This window comes from Ovis canadensis, chromosome 3, assembly GCF_042477335.2.
Source record: "Ovis canadensis isolate MfBH-ARS-UI-01 breed Bighorn chromosome 3, ARS-UI_OviCan_v2, whole genome shotgun sequence".
NCBI classification, from domain to species: domain Eukaryota; kingdom Metazoa; phylum Chordata; class Mammalia; order Artiodactyla; family Bovidae; genus Ovis; species Ovis canadensis.
Genome location: NC_091247.1, coordinates 227,179,623 through 227,190,150, shown reverse-complemented (window position 1 = coordinate 227,190,150; position 10,528 = coordinate 227,179,623). Strand labels below are relative to the sequence as shown.

General features: G+C 56.0%; 1 protein-coding gene across 2 annotated transcripts in view; it reads left to right on the top strand.

The window, feature by feature from the left end:
• Positions 1-977: 977 nt before the first annotated feature.
• PHF21B (PHD finger protein 21B) overlaps positions 978-10,528 on the top strand; it is an 84,800-nt gene continuing 75,249 nt past the window's right edge. Inside the window, exons 1-2 of one of the 2 annotated variants that reach the window (XM_069581758.1) lie at positions 978-1,469; positions 2,362-2,427. In XM_069581758.1, coding sequence (XP_069437859.1) covers positions 1,416-1,469; positions 2,362-2,427 — 120 coding nt within the window. In that variant the 5' untranslated portion in view covers positions 978-1,415. Of the gene's footprint in view, positions 1,470-2,178; positions 2,197-2,361; positions 2,428-10,528 lie in introns of those variants that run through there. The other variant, XM_069581759.1, reaches the window with a different exon arrangement.

The window sequence follows — 10,528 nt, the reverse complement described above, 5'->3', positions numbered from 1 at the left end:
AAAAAATTCCAACAACTTCTGCTGACAATAGAAGCAAGGGAGCGGCATGTTGACATACACTAAAAGGGCCATTTGTTGCCTGCGTTCGCTGGGGTATTTTGTGTGCTGCAGAGGAATGTGAACCTACAGTAATTTATCAGTGTAAACGTTTAACAGTTTAGTTTGAGTAATATGGTTGCACCATTTCTCCCCAGCTTCTCTCAAACATAGTAGGATGCTACCAACACGGCACAAAGCTTTCCAACGTTAATTGATGAAGATGGTAACTCCACGATGCTATGTCCACTCATAGACGTCAACCTCCTGGCTGCGGGGCTGGGAGTTCTAAAATGGGATCTCCGCAGCTGTGGTTATAATTGTTTCATGTCACATTGACCGGGCACGTCTACGATTTTTAACACCAGTCTTAAAAAATTCCAATGACATCTGTTGAGAGTTTAATTGTGAGTGTAAAAAAAAAAATCATTAAAGGTACAGTCAAGAGATCAATTTTCAGACTGTTTAAACAACACGGTGGCCATCAGGCGGTGGAGGAATCTGGAGACATGACTAAGTTAATCTCCTGAGTGGCCGCGCTTAGTGTACCGGGGGCAGGAGTGGATGGAAGACAACTTAAATGAAGTACGAGAAGACGGGCAAAGAGGGATGAGGCGAGAGCCAGAGGAGACCAGGAATGGGAAAGTGGGCCATCTCCCGTCCCACTGGAAAGTGTCCCTAACCTCGGGCTGGCGTGGTCCCGTTTCCCGCGGGTTTGGCTGGAGGTGGGGGCGGAGAAGAAGAGCGGCCGGGAGCGCCGCCAGGAGCCACTTTTGTTCGGCGATCCCGGCGCCGGGTCGCGGCGGGGCGGCAGTGCGCAAGCGCGGGCGGGGAGGGGTAGGGGCGGCTGGGGGCGGGGCGAGGCCAGGGGGCGGGGCCGAGCAGGGGCGGGCTCGCGGTCGGGCCCCGCCCCCCGCCGCCCCGGCCCGCTGCATCCGGGCACTGCCCGAATTAGCATCGTGCCGAGGCACAACTTTGCCGAGGCCCCAGCGAGATCCAGGCGCGCGCCGGAGGAAATATAGTCCCTGCCGCCCCGCAGCTCGCGCAGGGGCTGCGCGGGGGCTCCCGGCGCCGGGGCCGGGAGTCGGGGGCGCCATGCGCCTGGCCGCGCCCGCAGCCCCGGAACTCGGCGCAACTTGCCGGGCTGCCTAAGGAGTTGAGGGGGCGCGCGGCCGCCTTTCTCTCCCCCCATCCGCTCTCCAGACCCCCCTCCCTCCCTTTTCGGCCCTGGGGGAGGGGGCTCGTGTCCACCCCCCGCCCCCCCCCCCACCATCCAGGGAGACCCGATCTGCCCGCGTCCGTCCCGATCCCCGCGGAGCCACGCAACTCCCCGGGAGCCGGGGCCAAAGTGAGCGCAAAGTGCTGCCCAAGTTGCCGAGATGGAGCTGCAGAGCCGGCCCGAGGCGCTCGCCGTGGAACTCGCGCGCCACCAGGTAGGCGGTCGGGGGCTGCCGGCCTCGGGGGCCGGGGGTCCGGGGTCCGGGGTCCGGAGCCCGGCGTCCTTTTCGTCGCAGGGCGCGCAGAGCTGGAGAAGCCCCCTCCTTTAAGCCTGCTGCTCCAGGGATGGGGGGAGTGTGTACATGAACGGACTCCCTTTTGGGCTTCCTCTCTGCGCCGCCCCCCCTCCGTTTCGTGCAATCCTGCACAGTTTGAGGGATCGGGAGCACGTGGGACCCGAACCCAGTGTCTTCTCTTTCTCGGGCAGGATCTGCAGGACGAGGGTCCCAGGAGAGGGCCCCCTGCGTGCGCTTGCCCGGTATGTGTGTGTGTGAGTGTGAGTGGGTACGCCCACCCCCCCCCGCCCCCACCCCCCCGGTGCAATCCTGCACAGTTTGCAAAAGTAGTTTTGGCGATTGTTGTTTGGGCGAGCAGCGGCTCGGCGGCCGGAGCCCGGGCGGTGTTGCGGCGTGCGCGCGCGCGCGCGTGTGTGTGTATGTGTTGGGGAGATCAGGACGCGACTTGAATATTTATGAGCTTTGCTCGACACGGACTCGCCGTGTTTACTTGGCTCTTTGTTCCTCCCCCCTACCCCCGGCACACACTCACACTCCCTCGCACACGCACCCCGGCCTGCAAACTTGCACGGCTCGGGGCGCGCCGCCGGGTGGCCGCGGCCCCCGCCCCGCCCCGCGAGCTGCCCCGATGAGGCGGCAGCCACAGGTAAGCGGCCCCGCGCGGCACTGCCCGGCCACCTCGCGTGCGGGACGCGGCCGGGAGAACTCGGGCGGGGTGGGGGCGGCGGCCCCGCGGGGCCCCGGGCGCACTGGACCCCCCACCCCCACCCCGGGGCGGCCGGCCTGAGCCCGCGCCTCCGTGTTTCCGCAGAACGGCGACCTCAAGAAACAGCTGCACGAGCGGCAGCCGCGGATCGCCGCGCTCAGCGACAAACAAGTAAGCGAGCCAGAGCCTGTCCCCCGTCCAGGGTGGCGGGGTGGGGGGACTAGGAGGGGGTCACCGGGCACTTGGGTAGCACCCTAAAAAGTGCTGGCCTCGGCGCCGCGCGCTCAGACTCCCAAAGGAGTCTCTGCGGTCTTCAAAGTTACCCGCCCATCCCCTGCTTCTGGGAAGAAGGGGCCAGGGTCTTGGAGGCCGAGGCGAGGGGCAGCGCGGCTCCTGCCGTGGCCGAAGGAGAGAAGCTGCCCTTAAAAGGCGGCGAGCAGCCCGGCGTCCATTTTGAGTTGGTGGACATGTTTTTGGAATGTGGACATTTCTCCCGCTCGGTGCCCCCCGCCCAACCGCCCCCGTCCCCGGCCTCCCCCGGGCGTCAGGGGGCGGAGAGAGGGGGCGGTCATTCGGGCCTGGACACCAAACTCCTTGGAAGTGGATTTGGGGGGGGTGGTTTACGGCGCAAATCTTAAAGAAATCGTTCTTCCTCCGGGCTCCCCCCTCCCCTCCCACTTCTCCGGCATCACTTTTATTCTCGGAACCTGACGCCAGCCAGCTCCCGGGGAACAAAAGAAAGGCGCCCCCGGGACCCCTCGGTTCTGCCCAACTTTGGGTCTTCGGGCATCGGGTGTCCACTGGGGCCCGCGAGGAGCTGCTCGCCGTAGGGGTGGGGGGGCGGGGGGCCCGGCCACTGACCCCTCCCGGCCCCCTCGGTGAGGAAAAGTTGTCCATTGTGACTTAGTTGCGCGGAGCTCAGCGCTAGAGGGGTTTCAGCACCGCGAACAGAGGCCGCCGCCGCCGGAGCGCGGCCAGCCGCGCGCCCCGCCCCCTCTCCCTCCCCGCCCCCGCCCCTCCCCCGCCCCTCCCCCTCGGCGCCCCTCCCCCCACGCCCCCTCCCCACACTGGCACCCCCGCCCCTTTCCCAAGCCGAGAACTTTGAGCGGCGCAGCCAATGGCGCTCTCGGGGCTCCGAGGCTGGCGGGGGCGGGGGCGCCGGCTCCGTCCCCGCGGCCCCCTCCTCCCCTCCCTCCGCCCGCCCCGCCGGCCCGCTCCCCCCGCCCCGCCACGCCTCGCCGAGCCCCCCCTCCTGCCCCCCGGGCCTTCGATCGCGCTTCCTTCGGAATGCCGGTCGCCGGCGTCAGCTTCAAACTTGGACCGCCCCCGCCCCCGCCCCCCGATCTGGTCCCCTTCTCGCTCCCTCAACTCCGGGTCGGGGGCGGGCTAGATCCGAAGTACCCCCGGCTCCCCGGAGGGATGGTCGGTGTAGGGGCGAGACGTGGACGTGGCTGGCGGGGGTTGGCGGCGACCCCGGCGAGGGAGAACTCGGAGGCCGGGTGTGCGTTTCGAATCTTTTTAAAGTTGCAAAGTGGTGGAAGGGGGGCGTGCAGAAGAGGAGGAGGGGGCCGGGGGCTGCGGAAAGAAAGACGGCTGCTGCCGCGGGTCGGCTCCTGGTCGGGGGCGTCGGGCTGGACGCGCCGGTGGGGACGAACGCGTTAACCCCTTTCCCGCGGTGCCGCGGTCCCCCTCCCCGGCCGCGCGCCCCCGCCCGGGAGTGGAAGCTTCCATTCCCGTCGGAGAAGGGGGGGCGCCCGGCGCGCGGCTCCGGCGAAGTCGGGGAGTTCGCGGGGGGGGGGGGCGGGGGAGGGGACCCAGGCCCGGCATTACCATTTTGATTGCTTTGATGCCATTTTTGGAGGGGGAGGGGTTGGGAGACCCTTCTGCGCTTAGCACAAAGATGTTTAATCACTGTGTGAAATCAAATCACATACTTAAAAAATCCATCACCAAATCTGGTAGCTTGTGGTAGATGAGGGTTCCTAAGCTCCTTTTTTTTTTTTTTCGCCCACTGGGTAAAACGGCAAGTTGTTGACTCTTCTGCTCCGAGTAGAAGGTTTAAAAGAGAAAATTCCACTAAGCCGGCAGCTCTCCTCGCAACAATGTCTCTTTATGTGTGCTTCTGCAATACGTGGCAATAGTTTCACTATTTGGAGTGGCTTTTCGGAGCTTAGGTTTGCTCCTTTCTGTATTGTAGCAACTATTTCCAGGCTGTTTAAATTTTTATGATGATAGTAAATGAGTAGCTATTTATTATCTGTCATGCCTGAATTTAGATGAGGCCGGGGAGAGAAACATTTGAAAATCGTGTTTGAAGGTTGCGGGTGCTGCTGGTGGGGGCGGGGGGTGCGGGGAGGAGCCGTCCTACTCCGGTCTGCCTTTGCCTTTAAATCTGAACTCGGAGAAGGATGCTGCTGAACGGAATGTACCTCCATCTTTTTTGTGTGTGTGAGTGTGTGTTTAAAAAAAGGAAGAAAGAGAACAAGGAAAACTTTTGTTCCCTGACCTTTTAAAAATATTTCTGTCTGAGATGACTAAAAATAACGTCTGGGAAGCGGCCAGCGTTTGTCCTGGCCATAGGAACTTGTGTTTGTCACTGTGAGCGGGTTGTTTTTCCTTTTTCCTTTGTGGCATTTTATATAGCAGGGGCTCATAAAAGAGGGAGGGAGGGAGCTGGGGCCGTGGTGTAGCATGCTAATAAAGCTGCCTCGGCTCTCCCGAGCTCCGCGGTGGAATCTTTCAGAGGTCACCTATGAAATGAGTTAGTAGACTTAACATTTACTCACCTCTGTCTCCTTGGGAGAGTTTGGTAGAGGTTGGCAGCTTGGCTGGGGAAAGGGTCGGAGGAATGAGCCCTTGGAGGTGATTAAGTGTTGCACCAGGGGTCTCTCGAAGAGGGGTGATGGGCTCTGCTTGGTTATCCCAGCACCTGCCCAAGGAGCTGGAATGGACGATCAGAGCTGAAAAAGCCAGTAGTGTTTCAGAGTTTGCTTTCAACTCAACAGAAAAGTAAGGGTAGTGTTGCTTGAGAGGTTTGCTTGGGGGAAAAACTCACACCATCTTCCCCTCCGGAGATGTGTTTCTGTCCTGCTGCCGCTTGGACGATGGCATATAAAGGTTAGGTTTCAATTAAAAGTGCACCCGTGAAAGTGATGAACTGGATAGTAAAATGGACGGATGGCCTCATTATCCACATTTGTTAGAAATACAATAGCATCGAGTAATATCTTTTGGTGCCTAGCCATCAATTTCCCATTTGTGCCCTTGGCACTGGAATTTTTTTCAGTTACTTCTGGAAGCACGGCCGAAGGCTTGGAGATGTTTTTCCAGGACTTCCTAGGAGCAGATAGGTTGTTCCTTGGTCAGAAGTAGAGAGATGCAAATTGTGTGTGAGTGTCCGGCGTTTCTTCCACCATTGCTGGACTAGGGGATAAATGGGAAACCAGCATCTGTAGGACCTTGCTGTTTGAAAACAGAGTTCACTTTTTTTTTTTTTTTTAAAAAAGAGGAAGCTGTAGGAGTTGGTCAGTAGCCCTTGGTGGCCAGGCTAATTGAAAACAGAGTTCATGTTTTTTTCTTTTTTTTTAAAAAAAGCGGGAGCTGTGGGTAGTTGGTCAGCAGCCCTCGGTGGCCAGGCTGCGTTCTGGGGGTGGCCCCCGCACCACTGGGCTGTGACCCCCATGGAGGAAGGACCTCTTGTCTTTAACAAGATATGATGTGTGAAGACTCCATTAGTTGCTCCAGTGGTTTTACGCCATGAATTTGCAGCGCATGCAGAGAAGCAGTAACATTTTTATCTAAATTGTCAAGCAACAAGCACTTCCGCGTAAATAACAGGCCCATCATAAATACCGCAGGGTTTTTTTTTTTTTTTCTTCTTTGGAGTTCTCAGCACAACACAAACGCCATGTGAAGCAGGCATCTTCACCCAAGTTCAGCTTCAGCTTGGAGTGAGAGGATCTCGGGTATGAACTGCAGGGCATGCTGGTCAGGCAGAGATCTTACTCCCCCCGCTTCCCCGCCCACCCCCCCCCCACTGCACTGCCCAGTGAACTTGGGGCCTTGCATGCCGCCCGATGCATCGATTTGATGAACTCTGGATTCCGAGGGGCTGTCCTCAAGTGCAGCAATAAAAATATGTCTTCTTGAAAGGTATTATGTATGTGGCATTCGCTCAGGCGCTGAATCACGTCTTCACCGTGATTCACTAGCTCTGGTGGACACCCGAGGGGTCCCACGGTGGAAGCGTTCACCGAACAGAACTGCAGGGTGGGTCTATTCTGAAGGCTTCCCAGTTGCTTTCAACCCTTCCATTAAAGGATGTTCATTCTCCAGGCTCTGACCCCGAGTCTGTGCTAATCTAGGAGGCTAAATGTCAGTCTTCCTCACCTAGAGTTCAAGATGTCATTCTTCAAACAGCACCTTTACATGGGAAGAAGAAAACATCTTCTCTCCATCTTTTACAGTCTGGAAACGAGCACAGGGTTGGGACAGAAGGGGCTCAGTCCTGGCTTTCCCCAAGTGCCCCCTACTTGACCGTGACCCCTTACTCCCCCCCAACCCCTGCCACAGCCAAGGGGACCCACACTTCTCTAGGACCCACACTTTTATCCAAGCCGCGTTTTCCCGGAGTCTCTCTTCCCCTCCATCTGTCCACCCCTCTGGTCCCTCCCCCATTATCTCTTAGCTGGAAGATTGCGGTAGCCTTCTCACTGCAACCACTTAAAAAACATTATTGAAATAGAATTCAGATATTGCGTACTTCACCCATTTAAAGTGTACAGTCAAGTATTTTTTATACCTTCACAGATACTTGCAGCTGATCACCACCATCAGTTTTAGAATATTTTCAGGATATTGTTGTTCAGTCTCTCAGTTATGTTAGATTCTTTTCGACCACATGGACTGCAGCACACCAGGCTCCTCTGTCCTCGACTATCTCCCAGAGTTTGCTCAAATTCATGTCCATTGAGTTGGTGTTGCTATCTAACCATCTCATCCTCTGCCTCCCCCTTCTCCTTTTGCCTTCTGTCTTACCCAGCATCAGGGTCTTTTCCAGTGAGCCAGCTCTTCGTATCAGGTGGCCAGAGTATTACTTCAGAGTATTACCCAGCCGTTGTTGTTCGGTTGCCAAGTCGTGTCTGATTCTCTGCGACCCCACGGACCGCAGCATACCAGGCTCCCCTGTCCATCCCTATCACCTGGAGCTTGCTCAAACTCATGTCCATTGAGTCAGTGGTACCATCCAACCATTTCATCCTCTGTTGCTACTTTCTCCTCCTGCCCTCAGTCTTTCGCAGCATCATGGTCTTTTCCAGTGAATTTGCCCTTTGCATCAGGTGGCCAAAGTATTGGAGCTTTAGCCTCAGCATCAATCCTTCCAGTGAATTTTCAGGGTTGATTTCCTTTAGGTTTGACTGGTTTGATCTCTTTGCTGTCCAAGGGACTCTCACGAGTCTTTTCCAGCACCGCGGTTCAAAAGCAGTGATTGTTTGGCACTCAGCCTTCTTCATAGTCCAACTCTCACATCCATACATGACTAGCTTTGACTAGACGGACCTTTGTTGGTAAAGTGATGTCTCCAAGAGCAAAATAATGCCTCTTGCGGCAACGCAGATGGACCTAGAGATCGTCATAGTGAAAAACCAGTAGAAAGACAAACGTGATATTGCTTATATGTGGAATCTAAAAAAATGATGCAAATGAACTTCTTTACAGAACAGAAATAGAGTCTCAGATGTAGAAAACAAACTTATGGTTACTAGAGAGGGAAGTGTATGTATGAAATGGATAGCTAATCAGGCCTGCTGTATAGCGCAGGGAACGCTGCTCAGTGCTCTGTAGTGACCTGTGTGGGGAAAGAATCTAAAAAAAAGTGGATATATATATATATATATATAAAACTGATTCCCAGGTGGCTCAGTTGGTAAAGAATCTGCCTGCCAGTGCAGGAGATGCGAGCTCCATCCCTGTGTTGGGAAGATCCCCTGGAGAAGGAAATGGCAGCTCACTCCAGTATTCTAGCCTGGGAAATCCCATGGACAGAGGAGCCTGGCGGGCTGCAGTCCACGGGTCACAAGAGCTGGAGATGGCTTAGCGACGGCTAAACCACAAAAGCAGCATAACTGATTCACTTCACTGTACAGCAGAGGCTGGCAGAACATTGTAGATCGACCAACAAAAATCAAGAAAAAACGTTTAGAAGATTTTCATCCTCTCAGTGAGAAAGCCTTCGGGTCTCGCCCCTTGCATCCCTGCGCCAGGCCGCAGGCGTCCACTCGTTCGCTTCCTGTCTGCAGGCCTGCTTTCTGTCGCTGCAGAGTTGCCTGTTCTGCACCCACGCACGAGTGGAGTCATACCGTGTGGTTTTGTCTGCTGGGCTGCTTTCACCGAGCAGAATGTTTCAAGGTCCACCCAAGTTGTAGCATGTCGGACTTGGTTCCTTCTTAAGTCTGAATGACCTTCCATCGTATGGGAGATCTCGTCCTGTGCCCGTTCACCAGCTGATGGGCACTTGGGTGGTTTCCACCCCCAGGCTCTTGGAAACAGTGTACGACGTTTCCTCGTGCCTCCCTGGTTCATCTTCAGTTAGCGTGAGCATCTTGGAACCGGATCGAGATCACAGTGCTCCTTGAGGAACCCCTTCTGGTGGTTTCCCGCTGCTCTGTGGGGGGCTGGCCCTGTGCCCCTGCTCGACCTCTGCACTGGGACCCTCACCTGCCCCTCACCCCCCCACAGTGCTGCTCCTGGGCTGCTCCACAGCAGGGGCCTTGGGTACCATGAGCATCTTCCGCTCTGGAGACCACTGGCCATTACCATCTTCATCTCTTCATGGAAGTCCACTGTCCCTGCTAGACCGGAAGCTCCCTGAGGGGCGGGGGCTGCGCTCTCCACCCTCTTCGCCAGGTTCCAAGAGCAGTGCCTTGGTGCTGGATGTGTGTTGGTGGAACAGGCAGATGACTAAGAAGATGGGTGTGTGGGTTGGCGGGGACCAGCAACCAGCCCCAGAGGAGTCCCAGGAGTTGTCCTCTGTAGGCGTACAGGAAACAGGTTTTTAAAATCCTGCATTTGGAATGAGCAGCATAGAGGTGAGACCAGCAGCTCCTCTGGTCTCGGAAACCTCACAAGAGAGTGAGGTATAGATGACCATGTGTCAAGGGAATTCCAGAAAATCCTGTGAAAACCATGCTGTGCAGGCCCCTGGAGATGAGAGACAGTTTCCTGGGGGAGAAGGAGCTTCCAGAAAGCCTGGGGTCATGTTCGGGAGGAGCTGGTGTCCCAGCTAAGAGCTAATGGCCCAAGGAGACCTGCAGGTGTGGGCGAGTTTCCAGCAGTTGAAGCATGGAAGAGAGAGAGAGACAGGCAGACAGCAGAGAGGGCAAGGCTGGGGCTGGAGCCAGGAAGACGCTGAATGCCGAGCAAAGGGCCTGGGTTGTGTGCCTGGTCTGGGAGACGACCTGGGGCTTTAGGGCAGCTTAAGAGGAGGGGGAGCGAGAAGGTGTTAGTCGCTGGGTTGTGTCTGACTCCTTGCGACCCTATGGACTATAGCCCGCTGGGCTCCTTGGTCCATGGGATTCTTCAGGCAAGAATACTGGAGTGTGTTGCCGATCACTTCTCCAGGGGATCTTCCTGATCGAACACAGATCTCCTGCATTGTGGGCAGATACTTTTAACTTATATGCAGAGTACATCATGAGAAACGCTGGACTGGAAGAAATACAAGCTGGAATCAAGATTGCCGGGAGAAATATCAATAACCTCAGATATGCAGATGACACCACCCTTATGGCAGAAAGTGAAGAGGAACTCAAAAGCCTCTTGATGAAAGAGGAGAGTGAAAAGTTGGCTTAAAGCTCAACATTCAGAAAACGAAGATCGTGGCATCTGGTCCCATCACTTCATGGGAAATAGATGGGGAAACAGTGGAAATAGTGGCAGACTTTATATTTTTGGGCTCCAGAATCACTGCAGATGGTGACTGCAGCCATGAAATTAAAAGACGCTTACTCCTTGGAAGAAAAGTTATGACCAACCTAGATAGCATATTCGAAAGCAGAGACATTACTTTACCGACTAAGGTCCATCTAGTCAAGGCTATGGTTTTTCCAGTGGTCATGTATGGATGTGAGAGTTGGACTGTGAAGAAGGCTGAGCGCTGAAGAATTGATGCTTTTGAACTGTGGTGTTGGAGAAGACTCTTGAGAGTTCCTTGGACTGCAAGGAGATCCAACCAGTCCATTCTGAAGGAGATCAACCCTGGGATTTCTTTGGA